This window comes from Periophthalmus magnuspinnatus, chromosome 19, assembly GCF_009829125.3.
Source record: "Periophthalmus magnuspinnatus isolate fPerMag1 chromosome 19, fPerMag1.2.pri, whole genome shotgun sequence".
Classification (NCBI taxonomy): Eukaryota; Metazoa; Chordata; class Actinopteri; order Gobiiformes; family Gobiidae; genus Periophthalmus; species Periophthalmus magnuspinnatus.
The window spans coordinates 2,817,849-2,842,894 of record NC_047144.1 but is presented as its reverse complement, the minus strand read 5'-3'; the positions used below and the strand labels follow the sequence as shown (position 1 = coordinate 2,842,894).

The following is a 25,046-nucleotide window of genomic DNA, read 5'->3' as shown; positions in this document are numbered from 1 at the left end:
AGAGAGGAGAGAGAGTGGGGGGAGCAGAGGAGAGAGAGGAGGGAGCAGAGAGAGGATGAGGGGAGAGAGAGGGGGCAAGCGGGGGAGAGAGAGGAGGAGGTTACAGGTGAGATAGGAGAGAGGAAAGAGGAGGGGGGGAGAGAGAGAGGGAGGAGGACTAGATAGGAGAGGGAGGAGGGGTGAGAGCAGAGAGAGGGGGGAGGGGGAGTTAATGTGTTGCTTTAAGTCCAGGTCCAGCCCTGAATATAAACAAACTCTCACAGGGAGGAGAGGAAAAAGACGTCATGAAAAACTTTATGAAAAACTCTTTATGATTTATTTAATATTATAGACGTTTATGTATCGGCCCATGAGTCTGCAGAGTCCAGCCCATCTGCTCAGGCGCTCAATCTGGACTGGTCTTGGTCTGGATCTTGTTCTTGGTCTTGTTTCTGGTCTTTTTCCTGGTGCTGGTCCTGTGCTCGGTCCTGGTCCTTGTACTGGTCTTGGTCCTGGCCTTGTTCTTGGTCTTGATCCTGGTCTTGTTTCTGGTCTTTTTCCTAGTGCTGGTCCTGGTCTCAGTCCTGGTCTTGATCCTGGTCTTGGCCCTGGTCCTGGACTTGTTCCTCGTCTTGTTCCTAGTCTCGGTCTCAGTCCTGGTCTTAACCCTGGTCTCGGTCCTGGGTTTTGGTCCTGGACTTGTTCCTTGTCTTGACCCTGGTCTCAGTCCTGGTCCTGGTCCTGGTCTCGGTCTTGGTCTTGACCCTGGTCCTGGTCTCGGTCTTGACCCTGGTCCTGGTCTCTGTCTTGACCCTGGTCCTGGTCCTGGTCTTGACCCTGGTCCTGGTCTTGACCCTGGTCCTGGTCCTGGTCTTGACCCTGGTCCTGGTCCTGGTCTTGACCCTGGTCCTGGTCTCGGTCTTGACCCTGGTCCTGGTCCTGGTCTTAGTCTTGACCCTGGTCCTGGTCCTGGTCTTGACCCTGGTCCTGGTCTTGGTCTTGACCCTGGTCCTGGTCCTGGTCCTGGTCTTAGTCTTGACCCTGGTCCTGGTCCTGGTCTTGACCCTGGTCCTGGTCCTGGTCTTGACCCTGGTCCTGGTCCTGGTCTTGACCCTGGTCCTGGTCTTGGTCTTGACCCTGGTCCTGGTCCTGGTCCTGGTCTTAGTCTTGACCCTGGTCCTGGTCCTGGTCTTGACCCTGGTCCTGGTCCTGGTCTTGACCCTGGTCCTGGTCCTGGTCTTGACCCTGGTCCTGGTCCTGGTCCTGGTCTTGACCCTGGTCCTGGTCCTGGTCCTGGTCTTGACCCTGGTCCTGGTCCTGGTCCTGGTCTTGACCCTGGTCCTGGTCCTGGTCTTGACCCTGGTCCTGGTCTTAGTCTTGACCCTGGTCCTGGTCCTGGTCTTGACCCTGGTCCTGGTCCTGGTCCTGGTCTTGACCCTGGTCCTGGTCCTGGTCTTGACCCGGTCACTTTGCTCAGCTCTTTGCTCTTTGCTGACATGTGCTGAGTTTAAATAAAAAGTGCAGCTCTCATGTGTTTACAGACTCAGACTCAGACTCTGATCTGGAGACATCAGGACAAAAACAAAATGACAGAGAGAAACTCATGAGAAACACAGTCCTGGTTTAGTCCTGGTTTAGTCCTGGTTCAGTCCTGAGAATGGACTAAAAACATTTGCTGTATATGACAAACTTAAATCAATCGGACAAAACCAGGATTAAAGTGGAAATATCCTGTAAACTGGACTTCTCAGGGATTTTAACCATGTTCTAGTTGTTTCTTCTCATTGACTGACTTGTTTCTCTTATTAAGCTTTTTTAGATTAATATACCAGGACTAAACCAGGACTAAACCAGGACTAAAGACTAAACTGATACTCGAGCAAGACTAAAGCTGGACTAAACCAGGTCTAATCCTTGTCGTCTTTCTGTTTTGCAGTTCCCGTACGCTGCTCCTCCGCCTCAAGAACCTGTGAAGACTCTGAGAAGTTTAATCAACATCAGGAAAGACACACTCAGGCTCGTACGGTAAGTCCTGGTTTAGTCCTGGTTTAGTCTGGGTTTAGTCCTGGTTTAGTCCTGGTTTAGTCCTGGTTTAGTCTGGGTTTAGTCCTGGTTTAGTCCTGGTTTAGTCCTGGTTAAGTCTTGGTTTAGTACTGGTTTACTCCTGGTTTAGCCCGGGTTTAGTCCTGGTTTAGTCTGTGTTTAGTCCTGGTTTAGTCTGGGTTTAGTCCTGGTTTACTCCTGGTTTAGTCCTTGTTTAGTCCTGGTTAAGTCTTGGTTTAGTCCTGGTTTACTCCTGGTTTAGTCCTTGTTTAGTCCTGGTTAAATCTAGGCTTAGTCCTGGTTTAGCCCTGGTTTAGCCCTGGTTTAGTCCTGGTTTAATCCTGGTTTAGTCCTTGTTTAGTCCTGGTTTAGTCCTGGTTTAGTCCTCGTTTAGTCCAGCCCTTCAGTTTTAGACGTGTGTACTCTTTTACTTGTGTAGATGCAGTGAAGACCTAAAGCTGCCCGGCGACGAGGCGGCCAATCAGAGCAGAGCTTGTTACAACGTGGAGTTTACCTTTGACTCGGACACTCAGGTCGCCATCACCATTTACTACCAGGCCACGGAGGAGTTCCACAACGGAGTACCCATGTGAGTACCCCACTGTACCCATGTGAGTACCCCACTGTACCCAACGGAGTACCCATGTGAGTACCCCTCTGTACCCAACGGAGTACCCATGTGAGTACCCCTCTGTACCCAACGGAGTACCCATGTGAGTACCCCACTGTACCCAAGGGAGTACCCATGTGAGTACCCCACTGTACCCAACGGAGTACCCATGTGAGTACCCCACTGTACCCAACGGAGTACCCATGTGAGTACCCCACTGTACCCACACTCCCTCCTCACATTTTGCTCTCTCTGTCTCTCTGTCCTCACATCTCTCTGTCTTTCTGTCCTCACATCTCTCTCTCTCTGTCTCTCCGTCCTCACATCTCTCTCTGTCTCTCCGTCCTCACATCTCTCTCTGTCTCTCTGTCCTCACATCTCTCTCTGTCTCTCTGTCCTCACATCTCTCTGTCTCTCCGTCCTCACATCTCTCTGTCTCTCCGTCCTCACATCTCTCTCTGTCTCTCCCTCCTCACATTTCTCTCTGTCTCTCTGTCCTCACATCTCTCTGTCTCTCCGTCCTCACATCTCTCTGTCTCTCCATCCTCACATCTCTCTGTCTCTCCGTCCTCACATCTCTCTCTCTGTCTCTCCGTCCTCACATCTCTCCCTCTCTCTTTTCGCAGATACCTGCCTCAGGACGGATCTCTTCAGTCTGAAACGGTTCATTTTAAACGAGGAGTTTCTCAGCAGTTCTGTTTACCCTCCCACTCTGTCAACCTGAGCGAGTGGGCCGACGAGGAGGTACTAACCCAGGACTAAACCAGGACTAGACCAGGAATAGACCAGGACTAAACCAGGACTAGACCAGGGCTAAACCAGGACTGAACCAGGACTAAACCAGGACTAGACCAGGACTAAACCAGGACTAGACCAGGGCTAAACCAGGACTGAACCAGGACTAAACCAGGACTAGACCAGGACTAAACCCCTCTTGTTTCTTTTCTCATGTTTGTTGTTTGTTTCTATAGTCATAGCTGTTGTCATGAATGTTTTGTTTGTCATGTCTGTTGTTGTTTGTTTCTTTTGTCATGTCTGTTGTTTGTTTCTTTTCTCATGTTTATTGTCATGTCTGTTGTTTGTTTCTTTTTTCATGTCTGTTGTTATGTCTTTGTTTCTTTTCTCATGTCTGTTGTTGTTGTTTGTTTCTTTTCTCATGTCTATTGTTGTTGTTTGTTTCCTTTCTCATGTCTGTTGTTGTTGTTTGTCTCTTTTGTCATGTCTGTTGTTGTTTGTTTCTTTTCTCATGTCTGTTGTGTTCTGTGCAGTTGGTGTTTGACATGGACAAAGAGGTTTTCCCGATGGTGGTTCAGGCCGTGGTCGACGAAGGAGAAGGTCAGTTTCACTTTAATATTCGTAACATCGATATATTTATTTATTTTTTATGATTAATGAGACGTTCTTCTTTCAGATCACATGGGCCACTCTCATATTCTGCTGGCGACTTTTGAAAAGGTAAAGATTATCTAGATTAGAATAGTTTGAAAAGACTTTGGCCCTTGGATTTAAAGCTCCAGTATGTAACTTTCTAGAGGTGTAAAGTCTCCTGCGCGATCCTTTGGAAATACAAAGTTAAACCCATACTTCGGAACATTCCCCATGACGTTCTTTTAAAGCCATACTGTAGAATATTATAGCCAAAGGATCTACATTTCCATGGAAACGAGACCAGTAAGAGTCAGGTTTGTGGAGATGCAAGCCCGCTCACTGCAGAGACGCATGTTTTTATGTTTCTGAGAGCAATAAAAAAAACAAACTAAAATGAGCAGACGTGCTTTTATTTTAGTAAATTTGTGCCGATAAAGTTACACAGTGTGGCTTTAAAGATGATTTACGTTATAATCGTTTATTTTTGTTGTTTTTGTGTTTTCTGCAGCACATGGACGGGAGTTACTGTGTGAAGCCTCTCAAACAAAAACAAGTGGTGAGTGTCTTTATTTTCAATCGTCTGGCCTATGCTTTTATTTTGGAAGTGTGAACCGTGCTTTTATTTTGTTAACCTTTTTACTTTCTGACTCGTGCTTTTATTTTGTTAACCTCTTTACTTTCTGACTCGTGCTTTTATTTTTGTTAAACTCTTTACTTTCTGACTCGTGCTTTTATTTTTTTAAACTCTTTACTTCCTGACTCGTGCTTTTATTTTGTTCACCTCTTTACTTCCTGACTCGTGCTTTTATTTTGTTAACCTCTTTACTTTCTGACTCGTGCTTTTATTTTTGTTAAACTCTTTACTTTCTGACTCGTGCTTTTATTTTGTTAAACTCTTTACTTCCTGACTCGTGCTTTTATTTTGTTCACCTCTTTACTTCCTGACTCGTGCTTTTATTTTGTTAACCTTTTTACTTTCTGACTCGTGCTTTTATTTTGTTAACCTCTTTACTTTCTGACTCGTGCTTTTATTTTTGTTAAACTCTTTACTTTCTGACTCGTGCTTTTATTTTGTTAAACTCTTTACTTCCTGACTCGTGCTTTTATTTTGTTCACCTCTTTACTTCCTGACTCGTGCTTTTATTTTGTTAACCTCTTTACTTTCTGACTCGTGCTTTTATTTTTGTTAAACTCTTTACTTTCTGACTCGTGCTTTTATTTTGTTAAACTCTTTACTTCCTGACTCGTGCTTTTATTTTGTTCACCTCTTTACTTCCTGACTCGTGCTTTTATTTTGTTAACCTCTTTACTTTCTGACTCGTGCTTTTATTTTGTTAAACTCTTTACTTTCTGACTCGTGCTTTTATTTTGTTAACCTCTTCGCTTCCTGACTCGTGCTTTTATTTTGTTAACCTCTTCACTTCCTGACTCGTGCTTTTATTTTGTTAACCTCTTTACTTTCTGACTCGTGCTTTTATTTTGTTAACCTCTTTACTTCCTGACTCGTGCTTTTATTTTGTTAACCTCTTTACTTTCTGACTCGTGCTTTTATTTTGTTAAACTCTTTACTTTCTGACTCGTGCTTTTATTTTGTTAACCTCTTCACTTCCTGACTCGTGCTTTTATTTTGTTAACCTCTTTACTTCCTGACTCGTGCTTTTATTTTGTTAACCTCTTTACTTTCTGACTCGTGCTTTTATTTTGTTAACCTCTTTACTTTCTGACTCGTGCTTTTATTTTGTTAAACTCTTTACTTTCTGACTCGTGCTTTTATTTTGTTAACCTCTTCACTTCCTGACTCGTGCTTTTATTTTGTTCACCTCTTTACTTCCTGACTCGTGCTTTTATTTTGTTAACCTCTTTACTTCCTGACTCGTGCTTTTATTTTGTTCACCTCCTTACTTCCTGTCTCGTGCTTTTATTTTGTTAACCTCTTCCTGTCTCAGGTGGATGGAGTGAGTTACCTCCTTCAGGAAATCTACGGCATCGAGAACAAATACAACAGCCAAGAATCAAAGGTGAGAAACGATCTGAACAGGACAAATGTTCCAGATAAGTCCTGTTTTCACCTTCCCCCTGTCTCCGCCCACCGCTCTGTAGATGTGATTATTTATTTTTCAACAGACTAAACCAAGACTAAACCAGGTCTAAAGAAGGACTAAACCAGGACTAAACCAAGACTAAACCAGGTCTAAACCAGGACTAAACCAGGACTAAACCAGGACTAAACCAGGACTAAACCAAGACTAAACCAGGACTAAACCAAGACTAAACCAGGACTAAACCAGGTCTAAACCAAGACTAAACCAGGACTAAACCAAGACTAAACCAGGACTAAACCAGGACTAAACCAAGACTAGACCAGGACTAAACCAGGACTAAACCAGGACTAAACCAGGACTAAACCAGAACTGAACCAGGACTAAACCAGGACTGAACCAGGACTAAACCAGGACTGAACCAGGACTAAACCAGGACTAAACCAGGACTAAACCAGGACTGAACCAGGACTAAACCAGAACTGAACCAGGACTGAACCAGGACTGAACCAGGACTGAACCAGGACTAAACCAGGACTAAACCAGGACTAAACCAGGACTGAACCAGGACTGAACCAGGACTAAACCAGGACTGAACCAGGACTAAACCAGGACTGAACCAGGACTGAACCAGGACTGAACCAGGACTGAACCAGGACTAAACCAGGACTGAACCAGGACTAAACCAGGACTGAACCAGGACTAAACCAGGACTAAACCAGGACTAAACCAGGACTAAACCAGGACTGAACCAGGACTAAACCAGGACTGAACCAGGACTAAACCAGGACTAAACCAGGACTGTTACTTTATTATTATTATTTTTTCTTACATATAATTTTTGTTTTCTCACTGAAAGTCGAGATTCAAAAAATGAACACAAAACCATGTGACAATTTACAATAAAAAGTTAAATCATCACCAAACGTTATAGTTTATCAGTGAATCCCAGGAATAAACCGCAGTAAATCTTTAAGGGAGATATTTTATTGTTTTTAGTCTCGTTGTAAAACAGGATTACTCAGTGAATCAGATAAGACGAGAGAACAGGATTAAACGCTCGTAAAAGTCCATCCAGTTTGTCCTCTTTAAGTTTAGTCTGATGGACGAGCGTTCGGACGAGCGTTCGGACGAGCGTTCGGACGAGCGTTCGGGCGAGCGTTATATATTTATATCGATATTTGTTTCACGAGTGTAAGACACATGTGAAAGTCCGAACATTAATGCAGAAAGTCACATTCTTCTGTCTAAATAAAGAGTTTTTGTTTTTATTATCGTCGTGGTATCGGAATCAGTATCGAGTATCGAGTCTATTCTTTAGTATCGAGTTTGAAACTATCGTATCGTGGCCGTACTGTCTTCAAGTGTAAAGTTAAATACAGACGTATATTTGCTTTATATTTACTAACGTCCTCCTCTCTCCCCCCTCTACTTCTCTCCCTCTCTTGCTGTTTCTCCCCCTCTCTCCTCCTCTCTCTCCCCCCCTCTCTCTCTCCCTCTCTCCTCCTCTCTCTCCTCTCTCTCTCCCCCTCTCTCCCTCTCTCTCTCTCCCTCTCTCTCCTCCTCCTCTCTCTCTCCCTCTCTCTCTCTGTCCCTCTCTCCCTCCCTCTCTCTCCCTCTCCCCCTCTCCCCCTCTCTCCCCCTCTCTCCTCCTCTCTCTCTCCCCCTCTCTCCCTCTCTCTCTCTCCTCCCCCTCTCCTCCTCTCTCCCCCCCTCTCCTCCCCCTCTCCTCCCCCTCTCCCTCTCCCCCTCTCCTCCCTCTCCTCCTCCCTCTGCAGGTGTCGGAGGATGAGATCAGTGATAACAGTGCAGAGTGTGTTGTGTGTCTGTCTGATGTGCGTGACACTCTGATCCTTCCGTGTCGACACCTGTGTTTGTGTAACGCCTGCGCAGACACGCTCCGCTACCAGGCCAACTGCTGCCCCATCTGCAGGCTGCGTGAGGAACTGCAACTCACACACATACACACAACTCACCCCACATACACACAACTCACCCCACATACACACAACTCACCCCACATACACACAACTCACCCCACATACACACAACTCACACCACATACACACAACTCACCCCACATACACACAACTCACCCCACATACACACAACTCACCCCACATACACACAACTCACCCCACATACACACAACTCACCCCACATACACACAACTCACCCCACATACACACAACTCACCCCACATACACACAACTCACAGCACATACACACAAGTCACACGGAATATACAAGAGCAAAGAGAGGAGCAGAGGAGGAGAGGGTTAGAGGAGGAGAGGGTTAGAGGAGCAGAGGGTCAGAGGAGCAGAGGGTCAGAGGAGCAGAGGGTCAGAGGAGCAGAGGGGCAGAGGAGCAGAGGGGCAGAGGAGCAGAGGAGAGGGTCAGAGGAGCAGAGGGGCAGAGGAGCAGAGGAGCAGAGGAGAGGGTCAGAGGAGCAGAGGGTCAGAGGAGCAGAGGGTCAGAGGAGGAGAGGGTTAGAGGAGCAGAGGGTCAGAGGAGCAGAGGGTCAGAGGAGCAGAGGAGCAGAGGGTCAGAGGAGCAGAGGAGAGGGTCAGAGGAGCAGAGGGTCAGAGGAGCAGAGGGTCAGAGGAGCAGAGGGTCAGAGGAGCAGAGGGTCAGAGGAGCAGAGGAGAGGGTCAGAGGAGCAGAGGAGCAGAGGGTCAGAGGAGCAGAGGGTCAGAGGAGCAGAGGGTCAGAGGAGCAGAGGGTCAGAGGAGCAGAGGGTCAGAGGAGTTGATCTCATACGTGTTCTGTTTTTCCAGCGTTCCGGGCGCTGCTGCAGATCAGAGCCATGAGGAAGAAGCTGAGTCCTGTGACGCCCACGAGCTTCAACGCCGTCATCACGTCCCAGACGTCCGACTCAGAGGACACGTCGGTGAGGAGCGGGGCGGGGCCTCGTGTCACAGCCGCCCTGGGACAGACTGAAAAGAGACTGATAATCTGACCCCACCAGCACCCACACCATGTTCAAACTCAATGAACACTGAGCCAGTAGTAGTAGTAGTAGTAGTAGTAGTAGTAGTAGTAGTAGTAGTAGTAGTAGTAGTAGTAGTAGTAGTAGTAGTACTGGAGGAAACTTTTACAAAATATTCTTTTTATTTGTCAAATATTTTACAGTCAGTTTCAAAAATACATGATGTTGTTTTATTTGTTTCCCAAATGTCGAACAGTTTGTCTTCGATATTAAAGAGAAAAGACAAAGTGTTTAAATGTATGTTTTCCTCTCTCCTCCACCTCCTCTTCCACCTCATCCTTTCTCCTCCTCTCTCCTCCTCCTCTTATTCCTGTCTCTCTCTTCTTCCTCTTTCTCTTTCCTCTCCTCCTCCTCTTCCTCTCTGTCTCTCCCCCATTCTTCTCCCCTCTTCTCCTCCTCTCTCCTCTCCTCCTCCTCCTGCTCCTCTTCTCCTCTCTCCTCCTCTCTCTCCTCTCTCCTGCTCCTCCTCCTCTCCCCCTCCTCTCTTCTCCTCTCTCTGCTCCTCTCCTCCTCCTCCTCTCTCTCCCTCTCTCCCCCTCCTCTCCACTCTCCCCCTCTCCTCTCCTTCTCCTCCTCCTCTCCCCCTCTCCTCCTCCTCTTCCTCTCTCCTCCTCTCCTCCTCCTCTCCTCCTCTCCTCTCTCGTGCTCCTCCTGCTTCTATCCTCTCTCCCCCTCTCCTCTCCCTCTCTCCCCCCTCCTCCTCTCTCCTCCTTCTCCTCCTCTCTCCTCCTCCTCCTCCTCTCTCCTCTCTCCCCCTCTCCTCTCCCTCTCTCCCCCTCTCCTCCTCCTCCTCCTCTCCTCTCCTCTCTCCCCCTCTCCTCTCCTCCTTCTCCGCCTCTCCCCCTCTCCTCTCCCTCTCTCCCTCTCCTCTCCTTCTCCTCCTCCTCTCCCCCTCCTCTCTTCTCCTCTCTCTCCTCTCCTCCTCTCTCCCCCTCTCTCCCCCTCTCCTCCTCCTCCTCTCCTCTCTCCTCCTCCTCTCTCCTCCTCTCCTCTCTCCTCCTCCTCTCCTCCTCCTCCTCCTCCCAGGCGTCGGAGCACATTCCTCCGGGGTACGAGGCCGTGTCTCTTCTTGAGGCTCTGAATGGGCCTCTGACCTCGTCGTCTGGAGCTCCAGGACTCTGTGGAACCAGCCAGACCCCGGCCGCTCTGCCCCCCTACAACAGTGAGCCTCAGCTGGGCACGGGACGCTCCCACTCCCCCCCGGACCACAGCGCCTCCAGCCAGGGGGCCAAACTCAAGAAGAGCGCCTCCAAGTGAGTACCAGGGGGACTGCAGGATTATGTCACTGTAGATGAGGTTAGGTCTTGGGAAGTCCTGAATTGGACCTGGTTTAGTCCTGGTTTAGATCTGGTTTAGTCCTGGTTTAGTCCTGGTTTAGTCCTGGTTTAGTCCTGGTTTAGTCCTGATTTAGTCCTGATTTAGTCCTGGTTTAGTCCTGGTTTAGACCTGGTTTAGATCTGACTTAGTCCTGGTTTAGTCCTTGTTTAGTCCTGATTTAGTCCTGGTTTAGTCCTTGTTTAGTCCTAGTTTAGTCCTGGTTTAGATCTGGTTTAGACCTGGTTTAGTCCTGGTTTAGACCTGGTTTAGATCTGGTTTAGACCTGGTTTAGACCTGGTTTAGTCCTGGTTTAGTCCTGGTTTAGACCTGGTTTAGTCCTGGTTTAGTCCTGGTTTAGACCTGGTTTAGACCTGGTTTAGATCTGGTTTAGTCCTGGTTTAGACCTGGTTTAGTCCTGGTTTAGTCCTGGTTTAGACCTGGTTTAGACCTGGTTTAGATCTGGTTTAGTCCTGGTTTAGTCCTGGTTTAGACCTGGTTAAGACCTGGTTTAGACCTGGTTTAGACCTGGTTTAGATCTGGTTTAGTCCTGGTTTAGAGCTGGAATAAATTGCTTAGCTTTCACTCCATGGTCTGGATGCATCACATAAATAGGACGATGAGCTCGGAGTAGAGTCACTGCTCCTCTAGGAAGTGTCTGGGGAGGGGGAAGTCTGTCTGTGTATCTCTGATTGGACAGTTCTGTCCCTGAGCATGTCCCAGTGCTGCAAAATGTATGTCCCAGTTTCAAAACAATGATAAAGACTTTTAGTATTGACCAGACCCAGGTTTATTCTGTTTTAATCCCTGACAGTTTGGACGGCTCACTAGCGCCTCACAGTGGTCACATGATGTTACAGTGGCGTGTCCAGTCAGCTCATTTAAACAGATTTTGGCGCTGTTTTTCTACCGGTAGAGGCAGGACGACAGCGCCATCTGCAGTCCGACGGGTGTGTGAGAGTAAAAAGGCCCCCCTCGTCCCGGTTCACAGTCTCGCGAGATACTGCCGGACTGCAGATGGCGCTGTCGTCCTGCCTCCACCAGGAAAAACGACAAGAATCTATTAAAATAACTCACTAGACAAACTTAATCCACTCCCTCTTCTCAAATGCAGTTTTAATTTGAACATTTTTACCAATTTTTTACCAAAAAACCTCAAATAAACCGTGTCGTAAAGCCCCAGAGAGTTGCTTTACCGCACAAACGCAGCGTGGACGGAGAAAGTGCATTAAAGTCCATTACAGCGTGTGCGGCGTTTGGTGGGATTATGTTACTGATATGTTTTAAATCCGATCCGTGTTTTTGTCGTCCATTTTTAGGTCTCTTTCCCAGAATTCCTCAGTGCTGCAGGAAGATGACGAGAAGAGCTCCGAGTCTGAGAACGGAGCGCACAAGATGGCCGCCAGTCAGAGAGAAGTAAATACAGCAGTACTGATACTTTTACTGCGACCAACTCAAATATACACGGCCCAAATAACTCGCAATAAATGAAATCCACGAAGTATCAGGTTTATTTTTTACATTATTCTCTCTGTTTTTGTCTGTAAAACCCCTCACCACACACTTTATACACTTTATACACTTTATACACTTTTCTCACACGGGCGTTTACATTTTCTCACATTTCTCTCTCGTTTAAACACAAAGTTCAAACCTTCGTCGGTGCAGAACGTTTCGCCGTTTCATTGGGATGTGAGACTCGACTCTCTCTGCTCTCTCTTCCTCCTCCTCTTCATCTTTCTCTCCTCTCTCCTCCTCTCTCCTTTCTCTTCTCCTCTCCTTCTCTCTCCACCTCTCTCTCTCTCCTCTTTTTCTCTCTTTCTCTCCTCTCTCTTCCTCCTCCTCTTCATCTTTCTCTCTCCTCTCCTCTCTCCTCCTCCTCTCCTCCTCTTCGTCCTTCTCTCTCCTCTCCTCTTCCTCCTCCTGTCTCCTCTCTCCTCCTCTCTCTCTCCTCACTCATCTCTCCTCCTCCTCCTCTTCTCTCCTCTTTCCTCTTCATCCTCCTCTCTCTCTCCTCTCTCCCCTCCTCCTCTCTTTCCTCCTCCTCCTCTCCTCCTCTCTCCTCCTCCTCTCTTCCTCCTCTCCTCCTCGTCTCCTCCTCCTCTCAACTCTCTCCTCCTCTCTCATCCTCTCTTTCCTCCTCCTCCTCTCTCTCCTCCTCCTCTCCTCCTCTCTTTCCTCCTCCTCCTCTCCTCCTCTCTCCTCCTCCTCTCTCCTCCTCCTCTCTTCCTCCTCTCACCTCCTCTCCTCCTCCTCTCCTCCTCCTCTCTCCTCCTCTCTTCCTCCTCTCTCCTCCTCTCTCTCCTCCTCTCTCTCCTCCTCCTCCTCCTCTCTCCTCCTCCTCTCTCCTCCTCTCTCCTCCCTCCTCCTCTCTCTCCTCCTCTCTCTCCTCCTCCTCTCTCCTCCTCTCTCCTCCCTCCTCCTTTCTCTCCTCCTCCTCCTTTCCTCCTCCTCTCTTTCCTCATCCTCCTCTCTCCTCCTCTCTTTCTCCTCTCTCCTCTCTCTCCTCCTCCTCTCTCCTCCTCCTCTACTCCTCACTTTCCTCCTCTCTCTCCTCCTCCTCTCTCCTCCTCCTCTCCTCCTCACTTTCCTCCTCCTCCCCTCCTCCTCTCTCCTCCTCTCTCTCCTCCTCCTCCCCTCCTCCTCTCTCCTCCTCCTCCCCTCCTCCTCTCTCCTCCTCTCTCCTCCTCTCTCTCCTCCTCCTTTAAGATTCCATGGTTTCACTGGGATATGAGACTCTGGGAGGGCATCTGACTCATTTGGACGTGTCCTTTCAGAGCGGTGCTACTCCCGACAGTGAGAACGTGACCCTGTCTTCCTCTGGAGCCATAGACCAGTCGAGCTGCACCGGGACCCCCCTCTCCTCCACCATCACCTCCCCCGAAGGTAAAGCTGCGTAAAGCTGCGTCACGGGACACGGGGCTGGGCGCCACGGCAACGGAAGAAACGTATCGTAAAGCGGCGAGATGATCGAGCGCCGGATTCTGCTCAAAACATTTAAACCTGAAGTGACAAACTGAGACAAAAATCAGATTTCAGGGAGGGCATCTGACGCACAGGGAGGGCATCTGACGCGCACAGGGAGGGCATCTGACACACAGGGAGGGCATCTGACGTGCACAGGGAGGGCATCTGACGCACGGGGAGGGCATCTGACACACAGGGAGGGCATCTGACACACAGGGAGGGCATCTGACGCACAGGGAGGGCATCTGACACACGCAGGGAGGGCATCTGACACACGCAGGGAGGGCATCTGACGCACAGGGAGGGCATCTGACACACGCAGGGAGGGCATCTGACGCACACAGGGAGGGCATCTGACGCACACAGGGAGGGCATCTGACGCACAGGGAGGGCATCTGACGCACACAGGGAGGGCATCTGACACACAGGGAGGGCATCTGACGCGCACAGGGAGGGCATCTGACGCACAGGGAGGGCATCTGACGCACAGGGAGGGCATCTGACACACACAGGGAGGGCATCTGACACACGCAGGGAGGGCATCTGACGCACAGGGAGGGCATCTGACACACAGGGAGGGCATCTGACGCACACAGGGAGGGCATCTGACACACAGGGAGGGCATCTGACGCACAGGGAGGGCATCTGACACACAGGGAGGGCATCTGACACACACAGGGAGGGCATCTGACGCACAGACACATCCAGGACATGTTTGTTTATGCAGAATAAACCACAAAAAAAACGCGCTTCTCCCAATTTCGTTTGTCATTTTTAAGCCGCCGCCGTTCTCCTCGTGTGCGTTGCGTTTGAGCGATTCTGTCACATCGCCACGGCAACAGCCAATAAAAAAAAAAATAAAATAAAAACAGAGCGTCAGGCGCAGATGGTCGACGGATACGGAGGAGCGAGATACAAACTCAGGAAACAGCAGAAATGATTCAAAGACGACTTCGCCACTCTTTCATTCTCGTCCGCGTTTTCCGTTAGAATTTGTCCGACGTAAAAAAAAACGACGCCCAGTCCAAAAAAACAACAAAAAACAGCGATTTTAATCCAGTTTGAAGCGTTTTTTGTTTTTTTTTAAAGAAACGTGTCTGTTTACAGCCACGCGGCGACGATCAGGCTGAAGCTGCTGCAGATTAGCGATGGCGCCTCTACATCCTGCGTCGTTTTTCTGCAGTTTTCCGCGCGTTAAAAGCGTTTAGCTGAATCGTTGCGCCGCATTTCGCTAATAATGACACAGTTTTGACTCGTGTCTAAAGCCGAAGTGCAATCGTCTGATCTGTGGAGCGATTTAGAGGCTTAAAGTTTGAGCGGAAACAGGAAACAGGTGACGTTAATTTCATGACGTTAGCTTGCGGTGTGCGGTCCCTTCGCTGCCGTATCCCGCTGGAGTCTTTGAGCTCGGAGATGAAACTCTCGAATCATTTTCTGTGCGGATGTTTTGTTGTTTGTGGAGGAAACTACGGTACTTCAGTTTCACTTAAGTTTGCAAGTCTTTTTTAAACATTATTTGGAAAACAGGAAAGCAGGACTAAAACTGGACTGAAACAGGACTAAAACAGGACTGAACCAGGACTAAAACAGGACTAAACCAGGCCTGAAACAGGACTAAACCAGGACTGAAACAGGACTAAACCAGGACTGAACCAGGACTAAAACAGGACTAAAACTGGACTAAAGCAGGACTAAACCAGGACTAAGCCAGGACTAAGCCAGGACTAAACCAGGACTAAACCAGGACTAAACCAGGACTGAAACAGGACTAAAACAGGACTAAACCAGGACTGAAACTAGCTCTATTCTAGGATCTGAAAATCACAAATCCAAAGCGTCTAGATGAGGTTTGTGAAGGACACGTGGACGTGGGACCGCCCTCAACAACCCTCTGGTTCCGGGGCGTTGGCTGCACCCCCCGGGCCACAGTCGTACGGGGGGAGTTGTCCGTGCTCCTCGCTCTGATACGGAGATGTGTTTTTGTTTTTGTCCCGAGCTGCAGACGTTTGAGTTTCATGAATATTTGATGATTCCGCTGCGCCTCAGAGCTGCGCCCGTCTCTGTTTGGGACAAGAACACGAGTCTCAGGATTATGTCTCCAGATTATATTCCCGCGTTAGGAATTTTGTTTTGATTTACTATTTAAAAACTTCCAGATCTGAAGCTGGAAATATGGAACGCTTGGGTTGACACGAGTTCATTTTAAATATATAGAATAACGTCTGAAGTTATTCTATGTTTTCACAACTTTCAGAGACGAGAGCGGAGTTTTGCTGTTACTTTAAGGCTAACGACAAATAGCATGATAACTGCGCACTTCCTGATCACCGGAAAATAAAAGATTTTCTAATTCGAAGCAGAAACCACAGACATTTTTGACTTAAAGAGCTGCTTATGTAATAAATCTGTACTGTAGGACTGAATCAGGACTGAAACTGGACTGAAACAGGACTAAAACTGGACTAAAACAGGACTGAAACAGGACTAAACCAGGACTAAAACTGGACTGAACCAGGACTAAAACAGGACTGAAACAGGACTGAAACAGGACTAAAACTGGACTGAAACAGGACTGAAACAGGATTGAAACAGGACTGAAACAGGACTGAAACAGGACTAAAACAGGACTAAACCAGGACTAAAACAGGACTAAAACAGGACTAAACCAGGACTAAAACAGGACTAAAACAGGACTGAAACAGGACTAAACCAGGACTGAGTGAGCGTGACGTCACCCACAGCGTTCAGCTTCAGTCAAATGAAGCTCATCGAGGCCGGAGCAGGTATAGCAGCGAGTTTAGAGCTGAGCTTCATATTTGGAATTCCAACGGCGAGTATCATAGCAACCAAAGAGCCAATCAGGAGCGAGTCTGTTGAAGGTAACGCCTCTTCCCGCACCTCTGGTTTGGCAGGGACCAGGCGCTTAGCAACGCTGTCAATCAAACCTGTTGCTAACGCTAGCAGGAGCGACCTCGGGGAGAGAAGACGCCTGATTTGTCTGTTTTTAATGTTCATATCTTGATTTACGGACACAAAAGCGAAATAAAAACCCCAGGATCATGTAGAGCGGGTTAATACGGAACATTTAAGACCAAAATGACGAGTCTGACAGCAGCAGGTACAGAGTAGATGAAGCTGGAAGCGCGTTGTGGCGGCTAGCAGGTTAGCTATGTCCATTTATATATAGAATCAAATGCAGCAAGACCCATTTTGCTCAGATACACGGGAAAAAAAATGTGTAGAGGGCGTTTAATGTTCCATCTTTCATTTATAGAAGAATAAGTGGACGTATTATTCATGTGACAGGTCTATAAACCACCTGACCCGGCTAACCTCGAGCCCTCTGTCCCTCTCCTCTGTCTCTCTCCTCTGTCCCTCTCCTCTGTCCCTCTCCTCTGTCCCTCTCCTCTGTCCCTCTCCTCTGTCTCTCTCCTCTGTCCCTCTCCTCTGTCTCTCTCCTCTGTCTCTCTCCTCTGTCTCTCTCCTCTGTCCCTCTCCTCTGTCCCTCTCCTCTGTCCCTCTGTCCCTCTCCTCTGTCCCTCTCCTCTGTCTCTCTCCTCTGTCCCTCTCCTCTGTCCCTCTCCTCGTCCCCAGAGCCCGTGAGCTGTAGCCTGGCCCAGTCTGTCATGTCCATGGCCTCGTCTCACTCCCAGCACTCCCACATCAGCACGGACACGCTCTCCTCCATGTCCGGGTCCTACCTCGCCGCCCCCGACCCCGAGGCGGTGATCGACGAGGGGGCGGAGGAGCTCCAGGACGCGCCCATGGACAGCGAGCGCGGGCCGTCTCAGCAGGACGAGGTAAAAGAGGAGGAGGTTACTGTAGCTGGAAACATGGCAGCTTTGGTACTTTGGAAATTATGCATTCAAATGGTGTGTCTGCTGAAAAATAAACAATAATAATAAAAAATAAATAAATAAATAAATAACTAAATAAATAATAATAATAATAATAATAATAATAATAATAATAATAATAATAAATAACTAAATAAATAAATAAATACATAAATAATAATAATAATAATAATAATAATAATAATAATAAATAAATACATAAATAATAATAACAATAATAATAATAATAATAATAATAATAATAATAATAATAAATAACTAAATAAATAAATACATAAATAATAATAATAATAATAATAATAATAATAATAATAAATAAATAAATACATAAATAATAATAATAATAATAACTAACTAAATAAATAAATAAATACAAATTAAATAATAATAAATAAATAAATAAATACAAATTAAATAATAATAATAATAATAATAATAATAATAATAATAATATTTTTTTATATATTTTACTTTCTTTTTTGGTTTTTTTTTTAGTTTTTTTTAAAGATTGCATTTATTTTGTTTGTAAGTCTCAATCTTTGGACCTGTTTCAATGTATATTTCTATTCCAAGCTAAATATTTAGGGATCCACTGATAGTTGGATCGGATATTAGTTCCATGATATCGGTCCAGTCGATTTCCTGCTTGGGCCTTTAATTGTCTATAATAAAACTATAAACAGGCTGATTTTTATAAAGTCTCATAATGTTTGAAGTTTTATTCATACAAACTGTTCCGCATCCACATGTAGGATTCATTCCTTTGAAGCTAAATGTGTTTTTATCTATAAAATTCTGCATAATAATGAGACAAAAAAATGGAAGAAATTATGACAAAACTGGAAAATGAAAAGAATGAATGATATTTTTTTTTTCCTTTTGTTGTTTTTTTGTCCAGGATTTTCTCGTTGAACCGGAGCAGAATTATTCTTTAGCCGTGGTCGAGGAGCAGGATTCAGAGGTGGGTCGTTCGTTTGTCCATAAGAACAAATCTGTTTCAAAACGAGGCCAGTGACACGAACACCAAAGAGCAGATTTAAACCACAAAAACGACTCTAAATGTATAATATTGTCAAAATGAAACACTTTAGTCGTTAGTTTGCGTCTGTAATGAGTCATAAAAGTTATTAACTCAACCTTTTACTGCTCAAATCTTATAATAAAGTCAAAAAAAATACCAAAAATGTTCCTGTAGTGCAAAGAAAAAGTCCACACGATAAATAGTGACCCCCAAAAATATTGTTCCAGCTTCATATATTGAACGATAAGAGATAAAATTCATATTACTGTTCAAAATATCAGGAAAAAATGTTAAAAATACATAAATAAACAGGCTTTTTGCTTCCAGAACGTACCGCTCCACTTTACATTGATTTAATGTTAGGATTTAGAAATGTTACTCTCCTTTATGATATATTTTACTGGTTTTAAAGATGCACTGTGTAACTTTTCTGTTTAAAAACGTGTATTCCTACTGTAAGTGGGCTCGCCTCTCCACAGATCGGACCTGTACCATGGGTCTTGTCTCTGTGGAGCATTCCAGGCAAAGCAATAGCAGTGCACAGTGTCCATTTAAATGATTAGAAAATGACTGTGACTTTATGAAATTGTTTTTTAAATCAGTTTTTTTTTTTTAATTCATTTTTGTTTTTCGTGTTTCTTTTCAGGGAAATGACGTGACAGAAGAAGACTGCTCCTCGAATTCAAACGGCAAAGGTAACTCTCCTCCAGCAGCTCGACTCCTTTACGAAGCTTTTTAAACGTTGTTGTGCTCACGTTTAAGTCCTTGCCATTTTTTTTAGAGATGCCTCCAACTGTCCACTAGAGGGCGGAATAAACATCTACTACGGTCCATGGCTATGCTAAAACACATTTAAAGCCACAGTATGTAACATTTAGGCCAAAACAGACTAAAATAGACTAAAATCGACGTGTTTCATCTTGGTTGTTTTTGTTGCATCTCCACAAACCTGACTCTCCTGCCGGTTTCCATGGAAATGTCGTTCCTTTAGCTGTAATCTTCCACAAAATGTCATAAAAACGTGTCCGTCTCTGTGGAAAATGGTTTTAACCGTCTGTTTCCATGGAATCCCGCGGGTGATGTGCCGCTTCCAGAAAGTTACATACTGTACCTTTAAATGATTTACGTATCAAATATTTATGTAGCTTGTTTTGAACTCGTCCTCCTCCTCCTCCTCCTCTCTCCTGTCTTCATCTCTCTCTCTCTCATGGCGCTTTCTCTCACTGTTTCTCCACAAATCAGGTTTATTTTTAGCTTTGGCATCGCCCGGCGTGTCGACCATCTGCACAGCGCTCATGCTCAACTCATGCTAACGGCTAACGGCTAACGGCTATGGGCTCTATATGTTGGATAAACAGTTTGCTTTCATGACACCGAAGAGTTTGATGTCATCATTTCAGACGGAGGGCAGGGGTTTCACGGGAGAATCACGGTTTATGAAAGAAATGAAACGCGTTGAACATTGTGGCCCGGTTCCGACGTTCTAACGGCCGAGTTTGAGAGGGAAAATATAGAGGTTTGTTTCACGTGAATAGACCATTTTCTTGGGTAGAAAGGAAGGAACACGACCCTGGCTGTAAAAAAGGTTAAATAATAAGCGGCTCTTTTGATTATAAAGTAAATGAAAGTGTTGTAATTGTCATAAACGTAGACTAAAATAGCAAAGGATGGCTCAACGAGTTTCAAAACTGGTGCAACATAAAGAACAAAACAAAACAATATCAAGACTAATTCAAAGTGCTGCAGGTTTCTAGATTTGACAAGATTAGACGTTTAACAGTTTCACAGGTGTAGGTCACAGGTGCGGTTCATAGACAGAATCCGGCAGCGCAGAGTGGCAGGGGGCGGGTCCTTTTGAGGGCGCGGCGGCCGCAGGTGGAAGCGCAGGATTGGGTCGCGCTCTGGGACGTCGCGCCGATCGCAAATCACACGCGGAAGCCAATCAGATGCCAGCTTGTGAGGAGCACGCCAATGACAGGAGAGTTCTGCGGTTTCAAAGCTGGTACGTAGAGACAGATCAGCAGCAGAAACGACACATTTACACCCGCAGGAGGCGCTGGAGGCCAAGTATTTACAGAGACGTTAACCGTAAACCGGGTCCACGCATCTGCATCTCACAGTTACGCAGAAACAGTTCAGTGTCCGTCATATTATATTTTTTGTGGCCTTGGCTGTGGATTTCCAAAATGGACCCTCTGTAGAGCTAAGACAGGCGTGCCCAAACTGTGGCCCGGGGACCAATCGTGGCCCGCAGACCAATTTTTGTTGGCCCTCAAGCTTCCAGGTGAATTGTCCCACGTTACCTTAAACAGTACTTTTTATTGTACATTTCTGAAAATCTACTTTAACAAGCCTTTATCAAATATTGAATGTGTCTCGTTGAGGATGTGAGCGTGAATAAAGGTCTAGTGGTTCAGTCTAAACTTATAATAATAATAACAACGCAGATTTGAAGTATTCGCTGTATCGGTGACCAGTTTATGGCCCTCAGTCGGCCCTCAGCTTTGTCTGTGTTTTTATATGTGGCCCTTAATGAGAAAAGTTTGGACACCCCTGATCTAAGAGAACAAAAAAAAAAAAAGAGGACAAGAGCAGCTCAGGACCGCAGTCTGCTGTTCATCGCCATCTCAAAGACTCTAACCTCCTTTGAAGACAGTGAGGTTCAGATCTGAGCCAGAGGAAAAGAAAAGGTTTGAGAGGAACGGGGCCTGAGACATGATTTATCTCCGATTCATAATCCCACCCCTAGACCCAAAGCAAACAAAGGAAACAAAGAACGATGGAGCGAGCGGGTCGGCTCGTTTAGGCTGAATGATGATGCTAAGTAGGTCTCAGGCTCAGTTCACACGAGTTTCAGAGTCGTTAGCTCCTCCCGTCACACAGATATAAAACGGTGTCCAGCAGGAATCTGACCAGAACTGAAGAAGCGGACAAACGTCTTCACTCCCACAACTTTTTCTTCAGTAACTTCGGCTTTTACTGTTGCGTCTTTGGGCAAAAACACTTCATCCTCATTGCCTAGTGTGTTTGTGGTGTGTGTGGTTGGTTTCGCAGATTGGCAGCCTCACTTCTGTCGGTCTGTCCCAGGGCGGCTGTGGCTACAGAAGTGTCTTACCACCTCAGAGTCTGTAGGATGTCGCCCCGTACGTCGTGTTTTGTTTATTTCAGGATCCGCTTCAGTCTCTGCAGGTGCAAACTGGACTCTTCCCGCGTCTGCGTTTGGGCGTCTTTAAAAATCATCAGACAAAAAAACATTAAAGATGAATCGGAAAACTGAATGTGAATCGTCATGCTGCGTTCATATTTTCATTTTTCACATCTCCAGTTTGACCCCATGACCCCCCCCCCCCCCCCCCCCCCCCCCCTCCCCACGACCCCTCCACGACCCCTGCTTCTGGCTGCTCTGTTTGACCTTTAACCTCGCTTGCAGGTGGGCGGACCCGCTGTGCAGAGCTGGCCAATAACAATCAGGGCTGTGACACGCCCTCTTTGGGATTGGACAATGAGCAAGCTCAAGCTGACGCGCGATTCGCCGGTGAGTGGCACCCTCCCACTACACGGACCAATCAGGGCGAGGCATGAGGCTGCAGGGGCGGGGCTTAGACGAGGATGCTTAAAAAGTGACTGAAACTGCATGAACGAAACAAGAATGTGTTAAAGCAGCACTGTTTTTTTTATCACGACACGCTTAAAATGATCGAGACTGAAAAAAAAATATATTTACATTTTAAAATATATTTTCTTTTTTTCTCTTAACGCTCACCGTGCAAACAATATTTCACAGATTATTGCTTGAAAATCTGACACATTTATGAAATTTAATCTAAAATAGAACCAGAAATGCATTTTTGGTTAAACGCTTTGAGTTTGTGTCAGTTTGTGCGTCGTTTTTACACAACACTCTTTTGTATTTTGTTTCACTTCTTTGTTTTACTTTGTTTTAAATAGTTTTTGAAATTGTTTTAAATTTAAAAAAAAACTTCACATCACCTTGTCTCTTGGTTGAGAATTTGCACGTTTGTAAATGTCCACTTAGAGATTAAAAAAAAACAAAAACAACATCAAATACTCCAGTTAATTAAAGTTAAGTTTAAAGTACACTTTTTTGTCCCCGTACAGAAATTCACCTCTGCATTTGACCCAGTTACCTGCTCCTTTAAACTCATTTATTACAAAAAAACAAACAAAACGCTGTTAACTTCACAAACGTGCTGCTTTAACTCCAACATTTCAGAAAATCCCCCCCAAAATTTTTTTTTGATATTGTCTTGTCTTTGTGGCTGCGCATTTGACCTTTGACCCCTGTCCGTGCCCACTTCCTCCTTACACGTGCTGCTGCTTTTTCCTTTTGAACACAGCGCCGCCGCGTGTGTGTGTCCGTGTAAATACTCGTTTGTCCTTTCGTTCGGGTGTTTTCTTGTGTATTTCACGTCGTGTTTGTGTTAAATGTTTGAATGTCGCTCTTGTTCCTGCTTCCTGGCTGCTCACCCCCTTCCATCCCCCTTCCTTCCCCCGCGTCCTCCGGTTGTATCTTGTGCGTTAGATCTCGTGGTTAAATCTTGTGTCGTAAACGTGTCCTGTTTCTCTCGTTTTGTCCTCTCTCCTCCCTTCCTTATTTCCTTTCCTTGTCTCCTTTCCTTGTCTCCTTCCATAAACCCCTGGTTGTGTCTGGACTCAGCCGGTGAGGAGTCCTGCCCAGTGCACATTGAGGAATAGGTATGGAGACAAAACCGGAACAGACTGAATCATCCACACAGTTAAAGCTCCACTGCGTAACATTTCTGCGCTCAGGGTCGGCCGTCCGCTTCGTCTCCATGGCGACGGTTGCCTGGAGTGTCCCGCAGAGTGGCATTAAACGTTTTACTACAACGTTGTGCGGAAAAAAGCGACTTTCTGTATCAACTTAATACTTATATAAAGCTACAGTGTGTAACTTTTTTCACTGTACTACGTGTTTATTGCACTGAAAAACATGCGTCCTTACAGTGATTGGGCTCGCATCTCCACAAACCTGACTCTTATTCAGTCTTTCTTTGGCTGTAATCTTCCACAGTTTGATATAAAACGTATTAGAGATAAATCAATATCGAGCCGATATTTGGCCTTGTTAGCGTATCAGTTATCGGCCTTTGACCTCCAGCACAGGCCGATATTTTGTTTTGGTCGATCTGCTGCCTAAAAAACACACTCAAAGCTTCATATTAACACTTTAACTCACTGTTATAGGTCTGAGGTAAAAAAAAAAGGAGCTTGAAATACTTAAAAAATGACAAAATTTGGGGAAAAATAATCTAAATCGGTTCGACATATCGGCTCCAAAATATCGACCATCGGTTTCTCTGGACTCTAAACCGTCAGTATCGGCATCGGACATGAATGAACCGATATCAACCCATCTCTAAAACGTATCTATCTCCATGGAGAATGTCCCGAAGTATGTTTTAACCTTCTATTTTCATGGAATTCCACAGTCGACTTATCACCCCGGAAAAGTTACATACTGTACCTTTAAATGTGGAACTTGTGAAATTATTACATTATTAATTTCCGTAACATTTTTATACTGTCAGTTTTAATGATTATCTTGATTTCGTCCCACGTCAAATTAAACGTATCTTTTTTTATTTCTATTCAAAGTGTTTTTTTTATCGGCAAAAACTGATTGTATTCGTGGAAATAGATACGTGTAATGCCATACTGTGGAACGTTTCTAGCAAAGCAATAACATCTCCATGGAGACGAGCAGATAGCAGAGCATCCGTCAGAAAAGTTACACAGTGCAGCTTTAAACCTCTCATTTTTGTCAGTTATTAATCTGGAAGTTTTAAACAGTTTTGAAGATTTGGCAGAACAAACTTGTAGCTCCGGGCGTCGGCCATTTTGAATGTTTTGAAGGGGTTCGTTTCAAAAATTAAAAGTGAATTCACCGTAAATATGAAACTATTTTTATTTAAATGTTTTTATAAATGTTAAAGGCCCAAATTACGCTATTCTCTCATCTGTTCTAATGTTGTTTCCTCGTCACAAACAGACCTGGAGTTGTGTTTTTTTTGTTTCATTCACACATGTTTAACACACAAACCTGCAGATTTAGGCTGAGTTCTTCTCTCAAACTGAAAACACTCTGTTCCACCTTGTGATGTCATCATGTGGTGATACAGGAAGTGCTCCACTGTGTTTTTAAACTCCACACACCTTCACTAGAATCATTTGGATCATTTAAACCCTGGAATTGCAAATCTGTACTGAACTAAACGTACAAAGGAGCTGTTAATTTGAAAAAATACCACTTGATGACATCACAAGGTGGAACAGAGCGTTTTGATCTTTGGAGATGTGACAGACTAATAATAAAGTGTGACTCAAACATGTGTGAATGGAACAAAACACAACTCCAGGTCTGTTTTTGATGAATTAATAACATTATAACACGACTTTTGTGTAATGTGGGACCTTTTAATATGAAGTAATTGTTCAAAAAAATGTTAACTAACCTAATATTTTTCTTTTTATTCCAGACTTGTTGTTTCTTGGAGGCTTCAGACCCGAGCAAACACACAGCTCCAACTCCAATCTGAACCTGGAAGAACCTGGACTGGACCAGAACCAGGACTACAGAGAGACCCAAAGTCCTAGACCAAGACCACGAGGACCCCTTTTCTTTTAGACCTGTCCGTAATCCTGGTCCAAATCCAGACCAGGTGGACTTCTCTCGCCCTATAAAATGGTCGATAATCCTAGTCTGATCAAAAACCGGGACAACGGAGAGACCCAGAGTCCTAGACCAAGTCCAAGACCTGTCCATGATCCAAGAGGAAGAAAAAAATCAAGACCTGATCCTCAATCCAGACCGGATGGA

General features: G+C 45.6%; 1 protein-coding gene across 1 annotated transcript in view; it reads left to right on the top strand.

Moving 5' to 3' along the window:
* The window catches only part of rnf157 (ring finger protein 157), a 31,729-nt gene extending 6,854 nt beyond the window's left edge, over positions 1 to 24,875 (top strand). Inside the window, exons 3-19 of the mRNA XM_033984349.2 lie at positions 1,916 to 2,004; positions 2,462 to 2,611; positions 3,259 to 3,376; positions 3,901 to 3,967; positions 4,044 to 4,087; positions 4,509 to 4,556; positions 5,947 to 6,018; positions 7,818 to 7,977; positions 8,817 to 8,929; positions 10,055 to 10,281; positions 11,662 to 11,758; positions 13,120 to 13,228; positions 16,904 to 17,109; positions 18,065 to 18,127; positions 18,834 to 18,882; positions 21,618 to 21,722; positions 24,706 to 24,875. Coding sequence (XP_033840240.1) covers positions 1,916 to 2,004; positions 2,462 to 2,611; positions 3,259 to 3,376; positions 3,901 to 3,967; positions 4,044 to 4,087; positions 4,509 to 4,556; positions 5,947 to 6,018; positions 7,818 to 7,977; positions 8,817 to 8,929; positions 10,055 to 10,281; positions 11,662 to 11,758; positions 13,120 to 13,228; positions 16,904 to 17,109; positions 18,065 to 18,127; positions 18,834 to 18,882; positions 21,618 to 21,722; positions 24,706 to 24,854 — 1,866 coding nt within the window. The 3' untranslated portion in view covers positions 24,855 to 24,875. The remainder of the gene's footprint in view (positions 1 to 1,915; positions 2,005 to 2,461; positions 2,612 to 3,258; positions 3,377 to 3,900; positions 3,968 to 4,043; positions 4,088 to 4,508; positions 4,557 to 5,946; positions 6,019 to 7,817; positions 7,978 to 8,816; positions 8,930 to 10,054; positions 10,282 to 11,661; positions 11,759 to 13,119; positions 13,229 to 16,903; positions 17,110 to 18,064; positions 18,128 to 18,833; positions 18,883 to 21,617; positions 21,723 to 24,705) is intronic.
* Positions 24,876 to 25,046: the final 171 nt, after the last annotated feature.